The sequence below is a fragment of the Carassius gibelio genome, chromosome B23 (assembly GCF_023724105.1).
Source record: "Carassius gibelio isolate Cgi1373 ecotype wild population from Czech Republic chromosome B23, carGib1.2-hapl.c, whole genome shotgun sequence".
Lineage (NCBI taxonomy): Eukaryota > Metazoa > Chordata > Actinopteri > Cypriniformes > Cyprinidae > Carassius > Carassius gibelio.
Window position 1 is genome coordinate 21,317,263 of NC_068418.1, and position 27,350 is coordinate 21,344,612.

General features: G+C 36.7%; 3 protein-coding genes across 4 annotated transcripts; 1 reads left to right on the plus strand and 2 right to left on the minus strand.

The window, feature by feature from the left end:
- On the plus strand, nucleotides 1-13,666 carry LOC128011266 (testis development-related protein). The gene is made up of 4 exons (XM_052593467.1): nucleotides 1-305; nucleotides 4,773-4,820; nucleotides 7,512-7,627; nucleotides 9,280-13,666. Exons 1-4 carry the CDS (start codon nucleotides 216-218, stop codon nucleotides 9,710-9,712), a joined length of 687 nt encoding a protein of 228 aa, XP_052449427.1. The 5' UTR covers nucleotides 1-215; the 3' UTR covers nucleotides 9,713-13,666.
- A 455-nt stretch (nucleotides 13,667-14,121) lies between these two features.
- Nucleotides 14,122-21,817, minus strand: LOC128011265 (F-box only protein 25). 2 transcript variants are annotated; one of them, XM_052593465.1, is made up of 11 exons: nucleotides 21,681-21,817; nucleotides 21,136-21,286; nucleotides 20,235-20,335; nucleotides 19,488-19,537; nucleotides 19,225-19,317; nucleotides 19,012-19,105; nucleotides 18,707-18,891; nucleotides 18,297-18,479; nucleotides 17,839-17,982; nucleotides 16,796-16,822; nucleotides 14,122-15,028 (listed from the first exon to the last, which is right to left on the minus strand). In XM_052593465.1, exons 2-11 carry the CDS (start codon nucleotides 21,261-21,263, stop codon nucleotides 14,939-14,941), a joined length of 1,095 nt encoding a protein of 364 aa, XP_052449425.1. In that variant the 5' UTR covers nucleotides 21,264-21,286; nucleotides 21,681-21,817; the 3' UTR covers nucleotides 14,122-14,938. The 2 variants fall into 2 exon arrangements, with proteins under 2 accessions (XP_052449425.1, XP_052449426.1); XM_052593466.1 differs by lacking the exon at nucleotides 16,796-16,822 and having other exon boundaries at nucleotides 21,681-21,816.
- A 1,693-nt stretch (nucleotides 21,818-23,510) lies between these two features.
- LOC128011241 (protein FAM110C-like) lies at nucleotides 23,511-25,903 on the minus strand. Its single transcript, XM_052593427.1, has one exon. The coding sequence runs from the start codon at nucleotides 25,587-25,589 to the stop codon at nucleotides 24,627-24,629; it is 963 nt and encodes a 320-aa protein (XP_052449387.1). The 5' UTR covers nucleotides 25,590-25,903; the 3' UTR covers nucleotides 23,511-24,626.
- Between the last annotated feature and the right edge of the window lie 1,447 nt (nucleotides 25,904-27,350).

Consider the following 27,350-nt stretch of genomic DNA (forward strand, 5'->3'; position numbering starts at 1 on the left):
AGGTGCTCCAGCCAACCGTGTTCTCAGCCGTTCATCAGAAGAAGACAGTGGCCCGGAGGAAAGTGTGCGTGTGGGGTATCGCGATCACAGACGGGTCATTGTTCTGATTTAACCGCTGCCTCCTCGCGATCTCCTCGCCCTCAGTCTTCACTCGCATCCCATGGGCTTGGAAAACCCCGTGCTTCCGAGATACAGCTGAACTCCCTAGGCTCATAATGTTCAAGAAGAGCAAGAGCAAAGTTCTGGTGGATGAAGCGTCAGAGGAGGAGGAAGACGTGTCGTGGCATCACGAGCACGCGAGGAAGGTAAGCTGGGATGTTGCCCGTGGGCTCCAAACCTGAGAGATCAGATGTGTTCGAGTCGAATAGTTTGGCTGTGTCGCAGCCTGTAGCGTTACAGTAACTGTATTGTTTACAAAGCGGATGCGCTCCCGAGTCAGTGAGTGATAAAGTCAGATTATAAAAACAGCAGCGAAATAATAATTATCTCCCCCTATAATTTAATCCCCTTATTAATGTGCCACCCTACTTTTGAAATCGCTCCTGTTTGACAGTATGAAGTTCTGGAGGTATTCAAGTATGAAGCATATGGATCATGCGATGAAGGGAAAATTGAAATATTTTGATTATGCAAGTAGAGGAAAAAAGATTTTAAAAAAATGAGAATATACATAGGAATGTGTGATTAAAAATATCTGCCTTTAAAAGCTTTTGGTGGTCATATTTTGGATATTTAAATGTAATTTACATTAACCAGATTTCCGTATCTAGATAAGGCCACATTTTGGTTTTATAAATTAGAATAGAATCAGATGGCCCGTTTTAATCCGAATTTGGGTCATGGAAACGCATTCCGAGAATGGCAGAATGTGATGAGTGTAGAGAACACAAGTGTGTTTTTGGAATATACACCATAGCTGAACGTTCTATTCTTTTTGCTTACGTCATCGGCTATTGATAAACCCATATCTGTTGACCAGTATGAATATGGGAGGAGAGAAATGGAAAATGAAAATATAGCAAAATGAGAGTATTTGTATTTATGCAGATATAGGAGAATGAGAATATAAATTGGAATATTACAATAAGAGAACTGAGGGTCTGAGCACGTGGTACAGTATCTGTGTTTACAATCCGTTTTGGGTTATATTTTAGTTATTTAAATGGCTTTTGGTTTTAGAAATTAAAATAGAATCAGCTGGCCTGTTTTAATCAGAAATTTCGGTCATGTAAACACCTTATTTGCATATGCATCATCTGCTTATGTCATCGACCATTAATATCTGTTGAGCAATATGAGTGTGGAATGAAAGAATGGCAATGAAAATATATGTAAAATACCAGCAGAATTGGAGTCTACAAGAGTCTGAGAATGGCAGAATGTGAGGATCACATGAGAAGTGTATTTATTGGTTCCCACTGGAGTTCAGATCAGTCATGAGAAGTGAGTGCATGACATATCATACCATACTTTGAGTTTTATATGAATGTTTCTCTATTCTTCTGAGCCAGTGCTGCGATATTAATGATCATGTAGTTTGATTGTGGTGGATTAAATGTGGCTTTGCTGTGGCTGAGTTTAAATACAGATTCATGGCATTTCAGATCTAATGTTCTGTCAGCTGTATGACTGCAGGAGTCAGATAAGGTTTCTACAGCGTAACAGCAGGAGACGGTTGCTGATAAGCATTCTGTCACTCCCCCTCACCCTTTTTTTTTAAATGTATTTTAGAAACTTGCACTAAAAAGTTAAAGATTCCCAGTTCCCACTGCGTTCTGTGGCAAGTGTGGTTTTAGACGGCCTTGATTGAATAAGAACACTCATGTTCTTATTTAATTAATTTATGCAAAAATTAAGATGATGGGATGACTATCACCATAGATAAATACTATGGAATTTTCAAAGTTTCATAGTATTTGATATACATTTTATAAATATTTGATAACATCTGATACCATCTCTGTACCATGGCATTGCAACACTAACGTAAGTAAAGGAAAAGGCTTCAAGGAACTCCATTGTACTTTTATATAAAGGAAAATAAAAATTTTAGTAGTATTAAACCATATGAATAACTAAAAACACATTATTACCAAGATAGTGTCAAAAAAATTTAACATTTCCAAAGATATTGCAATATCTTGGTATTTTAGTGTTTATACTGAATGTTTACCATTGGTATTTACACGCTTTTTAAAAAGTACTGGAAACCTACCATGGCACTATCATGTTATTCGGATGTGTACCATGGTTTTACCTTGGAGTACCATCATTCTATGATACTTACATTTTATTTGATAGCATCAAATATGCATGCGAGGTTCTTCAAAAAAACATCATGGTATTATCATAGTACCTGTCCACTAAAACACAGTATTACTGAGGTAAATATTCAAATAACCATTATTACCATTTCCAAACATATTGTACTTTGCAAAAAATACTGAAAATGGTTCTGAATTAGTATTTACACAGTATAAAAGTAAGGAAAATACCATCATAATTAGTATTGTTGGAACTACCGTGGAATACCATTATGCAAAAAAACAGGGTACATTAACTTATGGACCTTAAAATATGTCAAAGTACCATAGCATTACCATTTGATACTGTACCATGTTCTATCACAGTAGTTTTTTTGTAGTTTATGCAAGGTACAGAGACTACCATTGTGTACTATCAAAGTACAAAAACATGATATGGCTGTTGTAAACTATTATTTCTATGGTAATTTGTTAGTGAAGCTTCTAGCTCATTCTAACAGTGGTACTAGGCTTGTGGATTGTGTGTTGGAGAGGGAAAGGAATGTTCTGATGTTGTTCGCTCTACAAAGGGATATTTCGGTGAGATCCGACCGCTTCCTTCAGCTGCTAGTCAGTTTGTTCACCCAGAACTTGGTATGTAGAGCAGGAAGCCCGACGGATGAGGACAAACGGACCTGCACTTACAATCAGATCCTCTCAGGACTTCAAATTTAGTAAAAAGTTTAGATTTTCCTTTGATAAACAAGGTTTCCTCAAGATGAACATCCCTCTCTGGTTTATATGAAGCTGTTTCATGAGTGCCGGTTGTATTTGGTTGCCAGTAGGTAAACATCTTTATTCTGAGGTACAGTCTTGATGATATTTTGGTTAGTTCCTTCATAAATCAACTGATGGCAGAATAAATGGACTCCTATGACCCTGTGTTCTTCAGTCACCGGCTTGTTTTCAGTAAAGTCAGGTCTGAGCGTCTCTAATATGCCACAGTCATAGTCATAGAGGGTAAAAGACTTCAATTATCCCATATATTGCTCTTTGCTCAGTCTCAACTTCACTCCTTCATTTATAAATGAGCACTCGAGAGAGTATTCGCACTGTAATCAGGCCAAGCGCTTTGGTAAGATGGGGTGGAGGTGTGTGGCAGTGAGGGGGAGTCGAAATGAAGGAGGTAGAGGGAGGAATGACATGGACATTGCAGAACAGAGGTTGATCTTTCTCTCTTTCTCTCTGTTTGTATGAATCATATTCTGCCTTCAAGCCATTTCAGAATAAAAGTGTTTCCTCTGGATTTGCTCTTTAAACCTTGTCTTATTGGCGTAAGTGTTGGCCATAATCAAGGGGTATATTTTACATTTTAAAACATTTTGAGTGTAAAATTATTTAAAGTTTTTGAAATTAGTTGCTTCTGCTCACAAAGTCTGCCTTTATTTGATCGAAAAATACAGTAAAGCAGTAATAATATGGAATATTATTACAATTTAAAATAAAATAATGTTTTCTGTCTTAATATATATTAAAATGAATTTCAGCAGCCATTACTCCAGTTTTCAGTGTCATTCTAATCATTCTAATATACTGATTTGGTGCTCATAAAACATTTCTTATCATTATTATTATTATTATCAATGATGAAAACAGTTGTGCTGCTTAGTATTTTTGGGGAAACTGTGATAAAGTTTTTTGTTTTCAGGATTCTTTGATGAATAGCAGTTATTTGAATTAAAAACCTTTTGTAAGATTATGAACGTCTTTGCTCTCTATTTTGATTAATTTAATGCATCCTTGCTGAAAAAAAAACTATGTATTAATAAATACAAAAATGAAATTTACTAACCCTAAACTTACAATTATTTACATAATATTTTTAGGTGATTGACTTAAAAAAGTAGTCAGATATATTATTAAATATCCAGATAGTCATAATTAGGTTTTCATCATGAATGTGTGTTTGTATTTTGTGTACTGTTAATGAAGAATAATGATAAAACATTACCAAAATATACATCAGTTCATGAGAGTGAAAGTATTGTGATGACTACATTTCCCATAATTCCCTATGGTGGTAAAGCATCATTTACACACCTAATGTGCATGCTTTGCTCTTGGGTTTGTAGGGCAGTGAAAATGTGAAGTGAGTAAGAACTTTCCAAAAGGCGGCAGTGGTGCAGGTGGGGCAGGAAGGAAGGGGAAGAGGTCAGAACCTTAACAGGAAGTTGAATGCCAGAGCAGTTCTGATTGATCACCCAAAATAGACAGCATCAGTGATTACATTAACACTAATAGATCGGATTATTAGAGGGACATCCATACAAGGAGTTTATAATTCCTAACCATATTTGTGTTTATGACAGAAAACAAGATTATTTTTAAGTCCCTCCTCAAATGTACAAGACCTTGTTAAAGTTAGCTTGCTAAAAATATTCCTTGCATTTGTGTGTGTGTGTGTGTATACATTATCAAGTGTGTGCGCATGTTCTCATTGTTTTGTTCTCCTTGGCCTTTGCTTTTCAGGATAAAGACTCTGAGGGAACAGAGGAAGTTCTGAGTCCCTCGACAAAGGTAAACACACACCTATACACACGCATAACATTTTGTTGCTTTGAACAGAAATGCCAACTTTTATTGACCGTGTCAGAAATAAAACCATTGCAGCATGGTTAGGATGTGAGGCAAAAAGCCTGCTATGAAACACTGAGTTTCTGTTGTCTTTTCATTTTTGGTAGTTCTTAGTGAATGGACGGATTGAATGGCAAGAAGTTAAACATGAAGAGAGGATGTGACACATTCTTTCAGAACAATCTGGACAATAGCAAAAGCCGTCTTGAGACTAGCAAACATTCAGTGGCATGCTTTCCTTCAGTGGACTGCTGCTGTCATCTCATATTTTGAATTGTCAAATAAACATCTGAACTATTCTGTGAACAGTAGAATTAAACAGTTGTGAAATCAGGGGTTAACCTTTGTATTGTTAGCATGAGCAGCTGGTAGATAAATACCAAATATTTAGTTTATGTTATAGTGAGTGTTTATTTATTTATTTTAATTTATTTCAATTTTTTAATTGTATTTTTTTATTTGAATTTCCATTAGTTTTTCCCAAAGAGAAACTGATTTCAGGATTCCATAGAATCCCAAGTATTTAAGTGTTCGATGAACATACTATATATTAGTATGTTAGTCCAATAAAAAAATTGTTTATGATGCATTTTAAATATATTTGTTTATTCACAACCAATGACTGTAAATCTATATATATTTGTAGCACCATTCCATGATTTTTTTATTTGCTAGTCATATGATTGTAGTTCATTCCTTCATAAAATATTTTTCTCTTGATTTTTAACTTTACCCCTTAAAATCAGAGGTTGTAATGTTGATACATTTTCGGTATGTTTATTGAGCTTGACAACATATAGAGATGTTTTCCCAAAGAAGATTTTATTATTATTATTATGCCCAGGAGTGAAAATGGCTAAAGTAATAGCTCTTTTTGTGAGTTTTGTGTTCTGAAAGTTACAGTATGTTTTCACAGCACAATGAACTCTTTTAATCCCAGTGGATCATGAGAAATCAGTTTTCCTTGATATGAACACTTTATAGAGGATAAGAGATAGAGAATTTCACAGTTAGCTTTGCAGAGAGCTTTCCTCCAGCGACGGCAGGAGCTCCGTCTCAAGTTAAAGCGACAGTTGTTTATTTCCACTGCGTGCTTTACCTAACCAAGCAGAGAGAGAGGAGGACAAGACAGATGGAGCGAGTGTTGTGCTTTATTTGAGGTCAAAGACGAGTCCGATAGTAATGTCTGTTTACCCGTTGGAACGAATAATGTGCCCTAAGACTCCTAATGCTCATAGATGCTAAATAAATGTGCTGGTACACATTATAAGAACCGGTCCCGACATATCAAGCGTTTATGTGTTAGTGCATAATCAGATGGCATGTTTTAACACAGCGGTGTGACCGAGCACAAAGGTCTTTAGTTTGAGACAAGACAGAGACTGCCGAATAAAAATAACCATGTGCTTTACCTTTTTTTATGTTTGGTACATTTTAATTCTTCCAGACAAGCAGCAACAACTACTGAATATCTGGATCATACACAAATGAATGCAATGTGACTTGTAGATCTTGATTGTAGATATTTCAGAATCAAACCAACTTTTTTAATTAACATAAACAATATTGTAGCTATTTTTATGCTACAATACAGTTTAAATCCTACTGTAAATTATAAACATGGAAAAATTTAGAAATCTGACAGGGAATGTTTTGGAAACATTTAAGAAAGTAATCATTTTAGTCACATTTTAGTAAGTTGTTAAAATATTCTCCTTTGGATGTTTGAATGATTTAGATTTTTTGTTATTTTATGTTTTTTTTTTCAAAGAGGTTAATGATTTACCATATAAAATTTGAAACTTGTTTTTTAGATGCACAGCAAAACATTATGATTACCATAATGCAGAAAAAACTCTTATTTCTGTAAAGAAATATAAAATAATAATAATTGAGTGCAACAATATATATATATATATATTTTTTTTTTTAAATTAATGCATTAAAATAATTGTCATTAAAAGTATATCATATGCAAAAGAAAAAATGTCTTAACCAACGTATTCTCTAAAAATAAATTTCATTTTGATTGTGGAGTCAAATATGGCCCAATATATGGTGTGATCAAATATTATTTACATTTTGTTTTCTATTTAAATCAAGGGAGAGCATTCTGTACGAGGCCAGGTCAGAAAAAAAGAAAAAACTTATGAAAGGGAGCAAGAAATTGTGTCCAAGGTTCTCTCCTGTATAATAAGCTGCAAAGCTGGGCCGGTATTTCAAATCCTGAGGGTCACACTGAACGCAGGCAGGAGGGAGTCTGAAGGAATGTGTCAGATTGCCAAATGACCCAAAACATGCGCACACACACACACACACTGCTCAGAGATCCGTCCATGCAGCCAGCTGTAATCAACATGGGCCTTTCTTGTTTTTACTGCGTGATGCCTTCTGTCCATCAGAAACAGCTTTTTGCTCCTGCGTTCAAGATGAAGTGTGTCTTTGTGATTAGTTTTCTTAGTTTGTGCCAGGCCTAAGCCTGCAATCATCTCTTACCATCTGTATTTCCCTCTCACTGAGAGTCTTTCTGACACATAACACACTAACAGTTGTTTTACCGTGCGCAGAGCCCCGTTGTATAAATAAACAAGTGATTTCAGGATGGTTTCTGACTCTGTTTTTGACCTTTTGTAGGATTCAAAACTAAAGAAGGTTAAATCAAAGCGAGAAAAAGGAGACAAGAAGTTGTTTCCATCTCAGGACGATGAACACATCTTGCTGACAGGAGTCACGGTCTCTCACAGAAAAGGGTAAGCTTAAGCTAAATGAAGCATGTTTTGCAAGCCTTTAGAATTCCAATATGTATTTTTTAGATGATTACAATAATTTTAGATGATTATACCCAGTAAGTAGGGCTAGGTGGGACAACCAAATCATATAATTTAAATGTATGAGTAATTTTATATTACAGTAGCAGTATGCCATAGTTATCTTTTCTGAAAGTTAACCTACATTTTGTTTTATACTTAATCATGTATTGATTGCTTTTTTATTGTTGTTGTTATTATAAGTATTTGTATCTTTTTCATTACACCTTCCAAATGATAATATAGACATGGGTGAATTATTATTAAATTATTTTAAATTAATTATTATTATTATTTTTTACTTCTAGTAATTTTAGTAGCTTAAATATGACCCGTTGGTGTTTAAATGATGTTTAAGAGATCGAATGGAAGTCATTTCAATGTTTTGAGATGATTATCTCACACACACGCACACACACACACACAAGTTCATGCCATTTTGGGCTGCTGAAACAAACAAAGTCTTGTTGTAAGCGCAGCACAGGGCCGCGGTGTTTACAGTCTGTTTTTGGGGGAAATGAACCAATGGCTTGCTTATAGTTGACTCTGCATATTAAAGTTAGTTTAGGAAAAAGTATTTTAACACCAGAGATCCACACACTGCACCTTTGAGTGCCTAAAAATGAACATATCCATACTTTCTGCCATAAAAATAGAGATAAATATATATTTACATAGCAATGGAATATCTCGCATATATGTTTTTGTACATAAATATAGTGTAACTTTAAATAAGCAAGTCAACCAGCAAGTAAGTGTCTGAAATGGACACCACACCCTGCGGCCCGGCCTCTGTCCTTCTGCTGAAGCATATGTGACTGCATTGTGCATTATGACACAAAACTAAACACCATAATATACGTACAGATAATAAATTCATATATTTTCATATAAACAAAATAAATAAATATATGTGTATAAACTATATTGCCAAATGTTTCGGGACACCCCCTTCTAATGAACAGGTTTGACTACTTTGGTATATTCCATGTGTACAAATCTGAAAGGTTTATTTCACCCAAAAAAACAGTGGAATTTGGAATGTTGTTCCAAACCTGTAAGACCTTTGTTGGTCTTCGGAACACAGATTAAGATATTTTTGATAAAATCTGAGAGCTCTCTGACCCTCTGTGGATAAAAATGCAACTGCAATGTTCCCAGATCTAGAAATGTAGCAAGGACATCAGTAAAATTATCCATGTGACATCAGTGGTTCAAATATAATTTTACGCAGCTAGGAGAATAATTTGTGTGCAAAGAAAATAATATTAATTTATTCAGCAATTAATTATAAATTAGAATTCTATTTTAATTATAAATGAATTATATATTATTATTATTTTAAAATTACTAGTAAAATTATTGTTGACCGATTATATATTATATAAATATATGCATATGTATTTGCCAAAATTTCTTGGAATTCGTTTAATTTGTTTAATTTTATATATATATATATATATATATATATATATATATATATATATATATATATATATAAATTTAAGTCATCCAAGCAGTACCAGAGGTATTAATACTTTTTATGGTAAAACATTTTCACCTATAATAAATCAGACTTCTTCATTGTCTCTCAGGTCTGCTAAGAAAAACTGGGAGGACGACAAGAGTAAAGTGCACCCAGAAAAAGACAAAGCACACTGTCTGTGGGACAGCATCACAATGACGATGAAGCAAATCACACCCACAAAGAAGATCGACAAGATTGAGGGCTGGGAACCGCCTCAGCTGAACGACGGATTGGAGGAGGAAAACAAGGAGCCGGAGAAGAAGAGGAGCGACTCGTCCCCGCTGTCCTCCCCTCTGACACTGTCTCTGCCTCATTCTCTGGGTCTGCCGTCCTGGGTCGGTTTGGGTTCGGAGGAGGACTCGTCTCGTTACGCTAGTCTGACTGAATCACAGACGGGTGGCCCTGCCCAGTGGGCGGCTCGGGCGCGAGATAAATTAGCAGCCGTTCGTCGCCGAAGTCCAGCCAGCCTATCAGAAAATAATTGGGAGGGGCTAAAATGATTTACATATTAATGTCTGTGAGGATGGCCAACCAACTCTAATTGGACAGCCCACCTATGTGAAGATGTGAAGAGTAGGACCCTCAGACCAAGAGTGCCTGCGTCAATGATTTATTGTCACTTTTTCATTTGATATAAAATGCGTGTCCAACTTTTGAATGGAGCTCCTTTGGAAAAATCACTGGATGTACTCAGTTAATCACCACCCATTACCTTTAAAGGCTATAAAAGACATTTAAACACTCAAAGGGAGAGTTCAACCAAAAACGAAAATCATTTATTCAATCTCATTCCAAACCTTTTTAATGTTCTTTAAACCTGTCCCGTTGAACACAAAAGATGAAGAATAGCAGAATGTCCCAAGAACCATAAACCTCAGTCAGACGCCATATTGAATTTAATGCAGATGATGATGAGGCTGTGAGGGATAGACTTTGCAGTCTTCACAATGGTATGTACTGTATAAAGGTCCTAATCGCATTAATTTCACATCTTTCAGAACTGGTTTATTACGTTTTTGTCTACCAAAAGTTTTTCAGAGAGACATTTTGAAGGCTTTACAATCGGCATTTTTTTGTGCTACTTCTATCCCTCACAATCCCGTTTTTATCCCCGATTAAAAAAATAAATATGGCACTATCCTGACCAATGTCTATTCGCTTGTTAAGTCTGACGTCACGTAGCAGCGCTTCCGTGTCCAAACGCTCTATCAGTTACCACGAGAAAACAACAAACGGTGCTAATATAAACTCACAATGTGATAGAATACTAGCAAAAAAGTTATAATCTTAACTTTTAACTACATACCGAAGTCCCAGATAGGCAGACAATGAAAATTTAAATATAAAAAATATATATATAAATATTATTTGTGTTTGGGACGCTGTGAGCACGGAGACTGTAGTGTATACCATAAGTTTGAAAGTGTTTAGCTTAAATGATTAATATGAATAAACAGTGCTCATAAACGTATTCTCAAGTGAAGTTGAGGAAGAGAGTTGAGGCTTGGACCTGGAAACAGCGCTTCTTACGTCATCACTTAACAAACAAGTATCATAATACATATTTTGTAAATTACAGAGAAACAGCAATAAGTCTCCATTCATCCTTCTCCAGTCATTGTATGAAAAGTCAGTCAGGACATCCTGCCAAACTTCTCTTTTTCACAGAATAAAATCAAACTGGTTTTGGTTGACATACGGGTGGACGACAGAACATTATTTTTTGTAGGGGAACGCTGTGTCTTTAAATCAATGTTTTATTAGTGCACCCTTCAGTACCCATCATCATAGACAGAGGAACTCACTCCTGACAAGAGAGCGATGCTTTGAATGAAGTGCTTGAATCTTCGATTCACTTGTGACTTGTGGTTCATTTATTCTGCTATGTAGTTGAAGGGTGAATGTGAAATGATGTAGAAATGCCTTCCACTGCTCAGTGTAGATTTACTGCCTGCTGTTTCACAATCATAATGCACTGTAATAACTCTATGCAATGATTTTCTTACTATAAAACTAAACATCATGCTTACAATTTAAGCCACTATTTAGTCACAAGAAGAATTACTGTGACTTGAGACATACAGGGAACAGCTATAAATTGAATGTGTACTGTATTGTTCAAAATAATAGCAGTACAATGTGACTAACCAGAATAATCAAGGTTTTTAGTATATTTTTTATTGCTACGTGGCAAACAAGTTACCAGTAGGTTCAGTAGATTGTCAGAAAACAAACAAGACCCAGCATTCATGATATGCACGCTCTTAAGGCTGTGCAATTGGGCAATTAGTTGAAAGGGGTGTGTTCAAAAAAATAGCAGTGTCTACCTTTGACTGTACAAACTCAAAACTATTTTGTACAAACATTTTTTTTTCTGGGATTTAGCAATCCTGTGAATCACTAAACTAATATTTAGTTGTATGACCACAGTTTTTTAAAACTGCTTGACATCTGTGTGGCATGGAGTCAACCAACTTGTGGCAACTCTCAGCTGTTGTTCCACTCCATGATTCTTTAACAACATTCCACAATTCATTCACATTTCTTGGTTTTGCTTCAGAAACAGCATTTTTGATATCATCCCACAAGTTCTCAATTGGATTAAGGTCTGGAGATTGGGCTGGCCACTCCATAACATTAATTTTGTTGGTTTGGAACCAAGACTTTGCCCGTTTACTAGTGTGTTTTGGGTCATTGTCTTGTTGAAACAACCATTTCAAGGGCATGTCCTCTACAGCATAGGGCAACATGACCTCTTCAAGTATTTTAACATATGCAAACTGATCCATGATCCCTGGTATGCGATAAATAGGCCCAACACCATAGTAGGAGAAACATGCCCATATCATGATGCTTGCACCTCCATGCTTCACTGTCTTCACTGTGTACTGTGGCTTGAATTCAGAGTTTGGGGGTCGTCTCACAAACTGCCTGTGGCCCTTGGACCCAAAAAGAACAATTTTACTCTCATCAGTCCACAAAATGTTCCTCCATTTCTCTTTAGGCCAGTTGATGTGTTCTTTGGCAAATTGTAACCTCTTCTGCACATGCCTTTTTTTTAACAGAGGGACTTTGCGGGGGATTCTTGAAAATAGATTAGCTTCACACAGACGTCTTCTAACTGTCACAGTACTTACAGGTAACTCCAGACTGTCTTTGATCATCCTGGAGGTGATCATTGGCTGAGCCTTTGCCATTCTGGTTATTCTTCTATCCATTTTGATGGTTGTCTTCCGTTTTCTTCCACGTCTCTCTGGTTTTGCTCTCCATTTTAAGGCATTGGAGATCATTTTAGCTGAACAGCCTATCATTTTTTGCACCTCTTTATAGGTTTTCCCCTCTCTAATCAACTTTTTAATCAAAGTACGCTGTTCTTCTGAACAATGTCTTGAACGACCCATTTTCCTCAGCTTTCAAATGCATGTTCAACAAGTGTTGGCTTCATCCTTAAATAGGGGCCACCTGATTCACACCTGTTTCTTCACAAAATTGATGACCTCAGTGATTGAATGCCACACTGCTATTTTTTTGAACACACCCCTTTCAACTAATTCAACTAATTGCCCAATTGCACAGCCTTAAGAGCGTGCATATCATGAATGCTGGGTCTCATTTGTTTTCTGAGAATCTACTGAACCTACTGGTGACTTGTTTGCCACGTAGCAATAAAAAAATATACGAAAAACCTTGATTATTCTGGTTAGTCACATTGTACTGCTATTATTTTGAACAATACTGTATGTGCTCGGTCCTGCCCTGTTGCTGGAGATTTTGAGCTTTAATCAAACAGATTATAGTTATTGGATTTATTTGGGAAAGACATAGTCTTCTAGGATTAAAACTAAATTCTGAAGCCGGTTGGATTGAGGATCCAGATTTCTTATGGTAACGATTACTGATACAGACCTTAATATTTGAATCCTTCCAAAGACCTCAAGAGCTGTGCCATTTTATCATCTTTGCTGTGCCTCGACTTAAAATTCATTTTGTAGTGTGATCACAACATGTTAATTACTTAACCCCCAACACGATAAAAATGACAATCCTCATTTACAAGTCCAGTTTTAAATGTATTTTCTAACCCTTTGGCTGATGCCATTGATCTGCCTAAGATCTTTGGTTTGCTAGAGGAACATGCCTGAGTGTCTTATTGCTGATTTTAGAAGATTATTTATAATCGGATTCTGAAAGTACAGTGTGTTTGCTGCTCTTAGTTGTTCATAGTAGCTTTATATAATCGGTCTACCAGTGTGTTTAACTTTGAAAGATGATTACAGATTGTTAGTTTCAGATTTTGCTCTTTATATGTTGGGCCTTTGCAAGAATCTTATTATCTTGATACTACTGAATGATTTATTTTTTCTGTATTATGATTTTCAATGTAAATGATAAAATGTTGTTCCAAGGGTTCAGAGAAGTTGGTGAATCTGAATAAAAAGTTAGTTTGTACTCAACCCTTTTTCCCCCCATAAAAAGTGTGTTCGGTAAGATTGTTTAAAATGTTTTTGAAAAACAATATCCACTTATTTTATTTAGAGCTATTTTGGACTGTTTTCCCAGTTAAATCAAGCACGGTTTGTTCATATTTCTCTCCTGATTCAGACAACATGACATTTTCACTGAAGAAAGCAATATTTTGGATAAACAACTTGTATTTTAAACAACTTTTCACAACAAGACATTCATTGATGGACTGTATTGATGTGGAATATCACGATGTTTTTATAAGCTGTTCAGACTCCCGTTCTGACGGCACCCATTCAATCTGTTCTGATGAAGAAACAAACCCACTTACATCTCGGATGGCCTGTGGATTTATAAATGTTGTGTGAACTATTTCCAGACCTTGGTCTCCATCAGCATTTTTTCTGGGCACCAAAAAAAAAATAAAAAAAATCACAAGACCGAGGCAATTTCCCAAAAGTTTTAATTATTTTAGGTAACGATGTTTCTTGCAAAGGCTTGATAGTACCAAACACATCCTACATTTAACCCATTTCAGTGACATTTATATTACTGGAATAGTAAAGGAATATTACAAAGTTCAAAGAAAGGATATAAAATACATTTGTTCATAAATAGCAAAGCCTACATTAGATTTTACGTCTGCCCTCGCAACAGATTTGACAAAAGTGTATCGTAAAAAGTTGTTTTGTGCAGAAAATGTACACTTTAGTGTTAACGGATCAAATATACACGCACAGCATGACAAAAAACCACGAGAACCCACGTAAACATTAACGTACGACTACTTCTGACGTGCATTTCATTGGTATAGAAATGAAAACACATACATGAATAGACAAGATAACCTCTGCTTAGGATCTCCCACTTTTCGCTTCAGTTCGTCTTTCCCCTAAAGCAAGTTTGTTTTTCTTTTCTTTTCTTTTTTTTTAACAAACAATCCTTCACATATACTGTACCACCTCTTTGCTGTTCATCTTTCTGTGCTTAAAGAACAAATGAATGAAACAAAAAAAAGAGGACAATACAAAATAAACATTAATATTATGACATCTTTCCATAAGCCCTTAAAGTTTTGGTGAGGCAACAGAAAATTCAATTATTAGTTACATTTTCGGATATTTGAACGTTGACTGTCTGGGCAACGTAAAAGAAAAGCACATGGTTTGGAGCACGGAGTTGAAAAGTCGAAAACATTTGATCAGTTCAGAGTCTTGCTTAGAGGTGATGAGAAGGTCAGATGTCCGAGAACATTCTGAATTTCAGAACTTGAAGAGGTCTATGAAGTGCTGAGGAGAGACGGGGGTGAGGCAGCTGTCTGGATCGTTTGCTGTGCAAGGATGTCCCGAGTCCTGAGATGGAAAGAGAGAATCAGTTTAAAGGGGGGGTGAAATGATATTTCATGCATACTGAGTTTTTTACACTGTTAAAGAGTTTGATTCTCATGCTAAACATGGACAAAGTTTAAAAAATTAAGTTGTACGGTTTGTCACAAGTTTCTGAAAGTTTTTTTCGAGTATGGCTCTGTGTGACGTTAGATGGAGCGGAATTTCCTTATATGGGTCCTGAGGCACTTCTGCCGGAAGAGCGCGCGCTCCCGTATAGCAGAGCACTGAGAGCACAACAGACTTCACTGATCAGAGCGAGAGCGTAATGTCACAAAAGATATGTGTTTTTGGTTGCCAGGGCAAGACAACCCTGCACAGATTACCAAAAACATTAAGGGACCAGTGGACGGAGTTTATTTTTAAAGAGCATCGACGGAGTTGTGCAAGTTTTTTGTTTGTTCCCTGCATTTCGAAGATGCTCGTTTTACAAACAAGGTCCAGTTTGACGACGGATTTGCATATCGTTTATTTTTAAGGATGATGCAATACCAACGAAAAAGGGTCACGATCGTGTGTTGGAACCGTAGGCGGTGAGTAAAACTGCTTCAAATATCTCTGCCTCCTTGTTAGTGCGTCTGCCTCCCATGCCGGAGACCCGGGTTCGAGCCCCGCTCGGAGCGAGTGCGAGGAGCGTCTGAAAGGACCCGGGAGAGAGGGGTTACATAACATGTACATGCTCTCGTTCAGTTTCAGCCTCGGGATCTGATTCTGGATCATAAATAAACGGCTGAATCTGACTGTTAGCCATGGTTTGTTTTGGATGATGTTTTTTTTCCTCACGGTAATGTCACAGCTTCCAAACGCTCTCAAAGCAAAAGCCTACTCGCGCTCGTGATTCTTTAGCTCCGCCCACACGTCACGCCTCCAGCGGCTCGTGTTTTTCCGAAAAAAAATCGGCACTATTTTTCTCTTATAAATATAATAAAACTAAAGACTTTTTGGAGTTATGAAGGATGCAGTACTACTCTATAGGTACTCAAGATTAACAGGAGATTGAGTGAAAATGAGCATTTCACCCCCCCTTTAAAACATTTTCTGATTAAGTCGCTCTAACATTGGTTGGTTGCTAATGTCCTTTCTTCTCTCTTAAAAATAAACAGTTCCAGTGAAAAACCAGTTTGGGTTTCCCGAAGAGGATTTCAGTGAACAGTTCTTAAAATAACCTTTTTTTTCTTAGTGTGACAAACATCTTAATAGTCTAGAAGATGAGTTACCAGTGCTTGGTAAATTACTCACAAATTGTAGCCCATTACTTATTTGTACTTAGTAAAATTGTAGTAGATATTACATTGCACATTTTAGATCATGTATTTGGGCTACTTTTATATTATTTTTGACAAATTACTTTATATTATTTAACAGACACTGTAACAAAATCCAGATTACAAATAACCAGTTACTATCTAGCACTGTAAATTACACACCGCAGTGTAATGCATGAGAGGTTTGTTTACATTCCTAATTAATAAATATTAGCAAGAATAATGGTCACTGTATGTATGTTCATGTGATTAGCATTAGTGTATAACGTTGTGGAACATACTGATGACATAAAAAAAGCAAATGGAAAAAAAGAACACATTTGGATACATAGGTCCACACAAAAGACAGATAAAGTGCAGCTGATTTGAATGGACTGGAGTGCAAGACAGAATGATGGACAGAAACGGTGATGAGAAAAAGAAAAATATGACAAAACGCTGGCACACTCATATAAGATTTAGCATGTACCTTTAAGATCAAAGCCAGGTGTCTGTCCTTTAGGAGATAAGGGACCAGGAGGAGAACAGGAAAAAAATAAAAGGTCAAAGGGTACAGGTAGAGGGCTGATATTACGGAGTGTAAACAGAATAGAAATAACCCGTTGAAATTCATCTTCTTCAACTGTGAGCCTTCATTTCTCAACTTCTGTCATTTATGTTAATTCTATTCTTTTTGAATACCCTACTGTTCAAACGTTTGGGGCAGCGTTTGTTGAACTTTTTTTCAACAAGAGATGCATTCATTTGATCAAAAGTGACAGTACTGACATTTGCAATGTTACAAAAGATTTCTATTTCAAATAAAGGCCTTTCGTTTGACCTTTGTATTCATCAAGGAATCCTGAAAACATATCACAACAGACATATTAAATGTTTTCAACACTGATAATACTGCAAAAAGTTTCTTGAGCAGCAAATCAGTATATAAGAAGGATTTCATTGCTTCAGTCATAAGGATTTGACACTTATGACTGAAGCAATGACTGATTTTGCTTTGACATCACATAAATAAATGGCATATGAAAATATAAATCAACCCTTATTTAAAAATTAATTTAAACTTTGCAAAATACTACTTCACTTTTTTGTGCCCAGTAAAAAGGCTTATAAAGACTGAGGCCTTTAAGGAATAGTTCACCAAAAAATGAACATTTGCTCAGTCTTGCTAAACATTTCAAAAACATTTAACAAATCTTACTGACCCCAAATGTTTTAACAGTATAAAATATACCGGTCCCCTATATTTTAAATAAAGATGACTGGAACAAACTGATGCTTGTATGGTGATAATTGTGGCTATAAAACCCACAAACTGCAATTATAGAAGATATTTGCACACACAAAAAAAATCATGCAAGTGTGGAAGCAATCAAGTGTGCACATACTGTACAGGGCTTCAACAAGAGAAGTGTTTGAGAAGAGCACTTAAATCTAAATAGTAACAACAAGGAGGGATGTCTTGCTGTTTATTTTCAGACCAGAATATCTGACATTTACATAAGGATTTCTTACATTCCAGAAGAGGATGCTACAGTGCTTGCAGAACTGCAGCGTGTCTCCGTACTGTTCTCTCTGAGGGTAGTACTTCTGAAGTGTGAAGAACATCAGCTTCCAGTCCACATGGCCCTTCTCTGACATTATCAAGTGCCTGCAGAACTGAACACACGAACAGAGTGCTCCGTGAGGAACGAGTCTGACTGCCATCTCGTGGTCAAATTAGGTCACTGTCCCAACTTTCACTTATTTTTAATCTCCAAACAGATTCATAATAAACAATCTCAGATAAATGATTATTATTAAGTGCTTCAACAGACAATCATATATGGGCAATTCTACAATTTGAAGCACAACTACTTGAAATATTGATATAGTATGAGGATTTGCGTGTGATGGTAAAGACTGTATCTCTACTTGATGAATCATCCCATTAGGCCTGTTTATGAGTGACTTCCTAAAGTCTTATTCCTCACCTGTTTCTCAGCAAAATGAAACTTGCAGAGTTTCTTCCACAGTTGCCGGTCCTCACTGAGCATGTGCAGTGTAGGTGTGGCTTCCCCCAGATTGATGATGTCACAGGCATCGCTAAACTTATACAGGATGTTGCTTTGCATGTGCAAGGGGAGGTCACTCAGTGTCATGCCATTTGAAACTTGCTGCAACAAAAAAAGATTTTAACGCTACATGACGTACAATAATAATTTAATCATACTATTTATTATTATCATCCCACTCCTCACAACTAGATGGGTGTTGACTGTGAAACTGATCTGTGCATTTATACAAATTCATTTATTTTATTTTTTTTTGGTGCTCATTCAGCAAACCCACTGACCCACTTTTTTCCCATGCCGATCTCTTAAGAAAATTAGGAAAAGACTACCTTTGGAATTTGTAAGTTGTTGAGCTGTTGCTGCCAGTTCAAGATGGTTTCTAAACGGCAGACCCAAATGTTGATGTTGCCAATCAGCACAGACTTCCCAACTTCTCGGATGAGGATGCAGAGTGTGGAGCTTAGATCCTGCAGCAACGCCTTGACCAGTCGTGGGTTCTGATGGTCATCCAGAACTGCTCGATTCAAAACAAACAAACATACATGTATATTTGTATAAGCACATATATCAGGACAACATGTCTTCCACATGTTCTATGCAATTAGATAAAGTAAAAAAAAAAAGATCATCTCACCTTTTCTCACAATCTTCTCCAGGACATTGAAATAGTTTTTCTGAGCAGCTCCGCTCAAAGACGTCAGCTGGGATTTGGCAATCAACTGCAGAAGCTAAGAGAAGTAAACAAAGTGGATTAAGTGAGAGAGGATACAGAAGGAAAGCAGAGTACGTAAATCAAATAGAGAGAGGCATTCTTGCAATTGTTCAGCGAAGGGAGGAACTTTCTTACTTTGACCACATAGTCGAATCGCCTCACATCCTGAATGGCGCTGGAAAAGTCTAGACGATTGAAGGCCTCACCAAGCGTACAGTACCCATGCCTCTGCAACAACAAACACACGGTTCACATTTGACAAAAGATAGAAAACACAACCGATGGGAAACTGTGGTACTGTATATAAACAATGACATTAAATGTTCTATGACTCATGTTGTTTGTTTGCTACTCTTCGAGTCTTGTACACGTTGATGCTATGACATTATTCATCTCACCTCTCGCGTACTCTCCTTCTGAACGTAGATCCACCTCTCCTGGAACAAAACTGAGAGAAACAAAAAAAATACATTTCATCTATATGCTAGAACTTTAAAAGGTGTGTGAGTCTCTCACTTATTCACCCCTGTATTGTTCCAGACGTGTATGGCATTCTTTTTTCTGTGGAACGTAAAAGAAGATATTTTGAAAAATGTTGGTGACCAAACAGTTTCAAGTTGGGAACTGCAACTGTGTGGTTGCCAAATGTCCTTCAAAACATGTTCTTTTGTGTTCCACAGAAGAAAGAAATGCACAGTTGTCTAGAAAAACTTTAGGGTGCTTACATTTACAGTACATTTATGCATTGCACAGCTCTCTAGAAAACTTGATTCTGATTGGACACTTGTAGCATTCTGTATTAAGGCCCACTGTCTAATGAAAACTTTTGTTTTGATAATTAAGTGTTATGTTATTATGCATAATGTGAAAATGCTTAATAATGAGTATTAATTACACGCCTATGGAAATATGTGGCATTTTGTGACAAAATGCACTACATAATTAAATCTGACTAGTCTTTTAATTTGGTATGATTGATTATTAATAATTACACAGCTCTAATGAAGAATTAATTCTGAGTTGTTGCATTTCATAATTCACAACATAATTGTCCATTCTCCCAAGAATCTCCGATTGACTGTGACATTTGAGATCACTGTAGTGATAATTAAGTGTGATGTAATGAAATATTATATCATTTTTACACTGTGACTTAGTGTTGTTGTTGAAGAAGTCTTTTTTTCTCTTCTTGGCAGCTACTTCACAGACATCTCCCACGAAGACATTCTCCTTGTCATTGTCCAATCTGTTAAGTTAATAAAGTAAAGTTTAGTATGACTATAACAAAATTTGCTTCAGACATTACATTTCCTTTTCAGCCATATTATCCAGAGTGACCTACAAAAGGTATATGATGAAGTATATGGTGACAACAATGACAACAAGCATGCAATTTAGACTGTTATCTGCTTGGAGCACTAACTAGTACACATAAACTTGACACAAATGGCAATAAAACCTACAGCAGTGCAAAAAAACAAACCAATGCAGATTCTTTTTTAATTATTAATCCAAGTACTGCTAAATGAGTTCTGAAGATCTGAAGACGTTTTAGCTTACACAGATCAGTGTTCGGTCTATTGTCGAGTGAAATTTAACCCAGAGATCACATGTGATGCAGAGGAACACTAAAACTATCCAAACACCTACTTGCGTCTTCACACATCCAGACAGTTTCAAGTGTTCACGTTTCCTTGTAGTCTGTCTGATCGACCTCAGGTTTGTTTCCATGACTGCATGGTGTTTTTAGCTCAATTGTCTGAATACATTTAAAACCAGTTCACAGCTGGCTATTATTCTATGCTCCTCCAGACAATAACCACAGACGCTGAAAATAACACACTAGTTCTAAACACGGATACCTGACTTCCCACATGCCACATACACACTTCCTTTTTAGATGGTTCCTCAATGCTTTTCTGAGGTAGTGTAGCCTTGTGGTTAAAGATCGGAGGTGGTAACTGAAAGGTTATAGGTTTGAACCACAAAACTATCACCCTAGAACAGTCGCTACATTACACTGAAATATTTCAAAGCATTTCTTACTCTTCCAAGGAAAGTTCATTGAGGTTGTCTCCCAGTTTGTGGTTGAAATACTCAAAGCGTTTCCAGCCGTCCTCAGTTTTGATCCAGCTCCAGCCTGGTGATCTCCAATCTTGGCCCAAGAACGGCATCTTCTTCCACCTGCTCCAGAAATCTGAATACAAGAGACTCTTATCTCAAACCAATATAACACAACAAAGGCTTATCACATATCACGTGATGAAACAATATCATCCTGATCTGATCAGACAACACACAATAACAGCCATTCAAGGCTTAAGAGCCTTATTTAATCTTGATGTAAAACATCATCTTTGTAAAAATAAAAATGACGCATTTTAATGTTAATTTGTAAATTGTAGATGAGCTCTGGCTTCTTGAACAACTAAAGACAATAAATTTGCTCAGATGCAAACCTTGCCAAGAACCTTATCTTTTTAAGCGTCGACAAAACACTAAAGACAGCTCAAATATCTACTCCTATCGTTGTTTAACTTGCAAACTCCTCTATTTGTATTCATAATAAACGTATATTTAACTTTACTTACTGCGAGTCCTTTGTTATGGTGATAATTTTCTGCTTTTCTTTTGATATTGACGGAAGTAAACATTCAGAAAAGCGGAATGTAATCACGCCCCTCCTCGATTGTGATTGGCCGCCGTGTTTGTATTTATTTTGTTGCTACCCTGAATTCCCAAGCTGATTGGTTCTCTGCCCTGTCGATTACTGACCGATTTATTCCGAGCTCTCTGCCGCTGCAGTTTCTTACACGTGACACAGACGCTGCACATGTTGTCATGTTTTGATTTTGTGATGGGGGAAGGGAAATGTGGAGAATGAATGATGGAATAAACTGAAGTAAACATTACACTGTTAGGCTTTATATAGAAGGAATAAATAGGTTTATTTGTAAACCCCTCAGCCAGCAGTAAGTACAATGCTTTGTGAGATAAAAAAACAAACAAACTAATAATAATAATATTAATAATAATAAACAGATGACAAAAAACAATGAACTGCAGCTTACATTTTTTTAAAGTACATTTGTAATTGTATTAGTCTTTTTTCTAATGTATTCTTGTATTTTATTTTATTATAGCCTATTGCATTTTAATACTTATTACATAATATTGTATTTTTAATTTTAGATTCATATTTTAGTTTTTAATTTATTTGATTTACTATTTTGTGTGCATAGATGAAGTACATAAGATGAAGTCTTACCTAAAAAAAAATTTTTACCTTTGTCCTAAAAACAGTTAATCTAAAACCTATTTTTATTATACTGTCTAGTTAACCTTTATCTGAATGTGTGTCACTGTGGTTTCATTGTCTTCACTCAACAGTTATTACCAAATATGGCAATATTGGATAGATTTTATGTTTATTTGAAGGACACCATCCAAATCAATTTCCTAACAAGGTCTCTAACGATCTGCTACAAAAAACATTATTTGGTCATTTGACTTAGAATAGATAGTTCACCCAAAAATGAAAATTCTGTCGTCATTTCCTCAACCTCAATTACTTCCTATCGTGCATCTGTTGAACACAACAGAAGATGTTTTAAGGAATGCCGGTAACCAAACAGTTGACCAAACAGGTCCCCATTGACTTTTATAGTATTTTTTTCTTCCATATGGAAGTCAATGTTTACCATCAACTGTTTGGTTACCAACATTCTTCAAAATATCTTCTTTTGTGTTCCAACAGAAGAAAGAAACTCATATGAGTTTGGAACAGGTGGAGGGTATGCAAATTATGAGATTTTTTTCATTTTTAGGTGAACTGAGTCTATAAGCCTTGTGTCAGTTTCCTTATGTGATATCTGACTCATATTTGTGTCAGGTAAAGCCCCACCTAGATGAAAGTCCACACCAGGCTGCAGGGTATTAGAAGACATGTCATTTAAACCAGAGAGAAAACCAAGCAGAAAATGACATACTGTGCACATAAAGGCATGTGTGTGTGGTGCCAATAAATTATTATTTTCCAGTAAGTCTTCATGAACCCTGATTAATTTGTAATTTTTATCATCTGAATAGAATGGACATCAGCTAAATTGTTTATTACTTCATAATTTTTGTAAAAGAGACAAATGCCAACAACAGTCATGCATGCTGCTCTTTTGTTTTTGACATGTTTAGAAAAACTTGTCTGTTTGTATATGTAAAACAAAATAAATCTGACATGCATCCACAGCTGGAAGCCAAAAACCTTGCATTTCCATAAATAAAAAAAAGTAGTGTAAAGGCCATGAACACTCCCTCTACAAGATCTAACCTGCCACAGTCTGCATACACAGAGCTAACCCAACAGATTTACACATTCTAATGTAAACTGCATACACTCTTAGATAACAGTAAAAGTGCTAGAATGGTGAGAAAATGTTTTATTGACTGGTACATGATCATAGCATTTTTGCATATAGAGTGTCAGGTTGTTTGACTCAACAATGCATACACTTTATTAAGTTACTTGAAATACCATTTCATATTTGCAAGGCATATCGAGTCAGAGAAGATATGACTAGACAGTCAGCAGTCAAACAGAATAAACACAGACACCTAATCTTTGAACTAAAGTGACAGTGGCACAAATTAAATACACCCACATTGGGTGTGAATGTACTTGCTTTTTGTTCACCGTTTCCGTTGTTGCGAAACAATGGACAGAAGTGCTTGTTGGAAGCCATATCTTTCCATATCTCAGGGCCAGAAGCTACCCTCAGCATTCCATAGCTGACAGGCTTGATGGCCTGTTTGGCTTGAACGTCATTTGTCTCTGTAAACTATACTTTATCCATAGATTCCAGGATCAAGTTCCAGGATCAAGTACTGTCATGTACAAAAGGCTTAGCCAAAACAGCGAAACCAGTACAGCAGTTTGAGGTCCTAAAACCAGCAAGATAATTAGCCATTTTTCAACCATGTGCTCTCTTTGGAATTTCCTATGGGTTTTTAGAATGGTGGTTTTGGATTTATGAGTAAAGTACGGTCTGTACTTAGCATTCCCTTAAGAAATATTAATGTCAACATAAATTGCACACTAACAAGCTGCTAAATAAAGACTAAAACTACCAGAAGGACATGTATGCCTGACGGAACTATTGTTGTGCCTAAATAGAAATTTGTACCAGATGCTTTCAGGTGTAAGGTTTAAATGTATGCAATTATACAACAAAACATTAACCACAGACATACTCATAAATCTTAAACCACCATTCTAAAACCTCATAAGAAATTGATCAATTAGCCAGTTAGTTGAATATGAAGGAAATGAACATGTCAGCCAACTAGATGTCTTCAAGATGTTTATGATTTAGAATGTATTTAAAACTGACATTTTACAGACGTCTGTCAGATGTTGTACACAGCAGCTTTCCAGATCAAGTGATCTTTTACAGACATCTTGCAGACGCACGTGTGCTATAAGGTGGCGGGTCATTTTATGCGTGCTACTGGCCAAACCAACGCTTTTAACATGACCCAAATCAATCCAGATCTCGAAGAGTCTTCCCCGACTCCGCCGCATTTCTGCAACTGTAAAGCCACTTGATGATCCGAGCGTTGCGCTCGACCACCGACGACCCCTGACGCACAGTCTCCTGCAGCTCATCTTCCTGCAGGCCGTCGCTGCTCCTCGAGAACCCGTCATCTGAAGTCGAGGCACTAATGCTCCGGATCTTGGAGCCGAGGTCTTCTGAGCGCGCGGAGAAGTTCTCAGTGCCCAGGGACTCGATGACGTCACCATCGAGCCCGCAGTATTTGAAAAACGCGTCGAAGTCCGCGAAGTTTTTTGAGAAGCGCGAGCTGATGTCAGAGCTGGAGCGCGCCACCCCCCTGCGGCTCCTGCGGTCCTGCTCCTGGGTTTCAGTGACTTTCCTGTGAGGAGGTCCTTTCGGCTCACCGTTTGTCTCACCTGAGTGGTCGTTTGAGGCGGGTAAAGTTACCCGAGTGGCTTTACGTGTGGCGCATTCACCACCGCGCGCCTCCGAAAACGCGTTTGTCTTGTCTTTAATAGTGAATAGCGACTTTTTAATTAATCTCCTACTCCCACCAGGCGATCCTCTTAAGAGTTCACACTTTTGTCTGTATAGTAAAATCGAGTCTCGTTTCTTCGAGCTGCTTCTTCTCACCACATTACTATCGCCTTCAGGCGACCGTGTATCCTCAACATCAACGTTAGCGGTGTTTTTAATGGAACCGTGTCCGTTCGAAGACCCTTGGCTGCTCACAGAGGTAGACCCAACGCTGATGACAGGTACCTGAGTGGAACCAACCACTTGTTGGCTTTTCACATATTGAGGTTTACTAGCTGCTAGCCTCTCCACCGCACTGACGCGTCCTTTATTCGCCTCGCTTTCTCGCTCCATCTGTCTCCTCAGAAACTCGGGACCCTTCACAAGAATGCGCGACGCGTCCACGTCGGCCGGGCCTTGCGCTTTCTTCAGCATTATGCAGGTTAGATTAGTATTTCGTGTTAAGTCCACAACAGTTGTGTTGCTTAATCTTTTGAGGGGTCCGATAGTGAGTAGATAGTAGACGAGAACGCACTGACGTAACGTTACACCTTTACCTGTTCACACTCCTCATCAACTCCACCCAAAAACAGGTCAAGACAACAGTCTCCAGAGATGTGTAGGCAGTGAGGAAGATGTGGAAACGTAGATTGTGACTTAACCTCTTCAAAATAGGTTTTTCAAATACTTTTATATCTCTATAGAATATTTTAATAAAAATGTTTTTAGAATCAACTCTCATGTCATGTTCCAGTCGTTTTGACCCTAAATGGTTTTATAATGTTATACTAAAACTAAAGTTAAAATAATGGGAAAAACCCTTTAGATAGCATGTAGAAAGAACGCATCTAAAGGAAGCAGAATAACATAAGTGGACTTTGAATGATTATGTAATTGTTGCATCCATAATTGTAAACAAATTTGATTAATTGTGCAGCCCTAGTATATATGTATATATAGTATATATATTAAGTAAAGGAATTTCAGCACAGCACAAATATTTAAACAATGAAGCCATTCAAATCGATAGTTCACCAAAAAAAACAAAATTATGTCATCATTTACTCACACTTCTGTTGTTTCAAACCTGTCAGACCTTTGTTCATCTTCGAAAAACAAATCTGAGAGCTTTCTGTCCATGCATAGACAGGTATCTTTTAAAAATGATTTTATTCTTGACCCGTTTTTTTTTTTTTTCTTAACATCTGTTTATGCATTGTGTGGCCTGATCCAATATTTCTCCCTGTGTGCAGGGTTGTCGTGTCAAACAAAGTTATAAAAAAAATGGAACACATCTTTTCACATCTGACCTGCTAATTTTTAGTTTTTTGGTATCCTTGTGCATATGGGACTATCCGGTAATTTCATAAGTGTTATCATGTGTCTGCACTTAATAAAAAGCAAACACATGCACTACACACAAACTTTAATCGGCTTCCACTTGTGCAGTTTTTCTCAGTCTCGTTGATGCATTTCTTGAATCATTCTTACTATTTGCAAAGAAGTATGTGCATTTCTCAAAACAATTCGTCCAAACAGCACCACACAATGGACTACATGCAAATGCCTGTAACTTACTCAAAATCTTTAGTTCATCTCTCAAAAGCAAGTATTTATGCCCCAAATCATTGCCATCAGAATGAAAAGTCTTTGTGTCTTTGTTCACAAACAAGATAGTCAAAATGCTTAGTCGTGTTGTCAATTTAACCTGATGTAAAGTATTAGTATTACCTGATGTAAACTAGGGCAACATTTTGGATGACAGTTACTGTACTGAAATGCAGAAACCTGCACTTCTTATGTATGCCATATTTCCATTTCAAAAGTACACATTTACACATTACTGTATGTGAGATAATGATTGAAAGAGACTGCATAGGGTTCACAGTTCAGTTTTTTTAGTGGTCTGATGAAAACAAAAAACAAAAAAAAAACACTAACACCTTCATTGTGATACAGAAAAAATAAGGCAAAAATACAAAGTTACGTATATGCTTTCCAACTGAAGATTCATGAGATGAACCTTTGAGCTATTTCAGAGAAATGGTTTATCAATGATTGATCTACATTCTCTTTATTAGTCAAGATTCATTTGTACAATTCTTGCCAAATTTACCAAAAAGTCTAATAATAATGTGTAAAAAAAAGTGCTTGACAGTCTATGACATCTAGATTAACCATTTTGCATTTAATGAC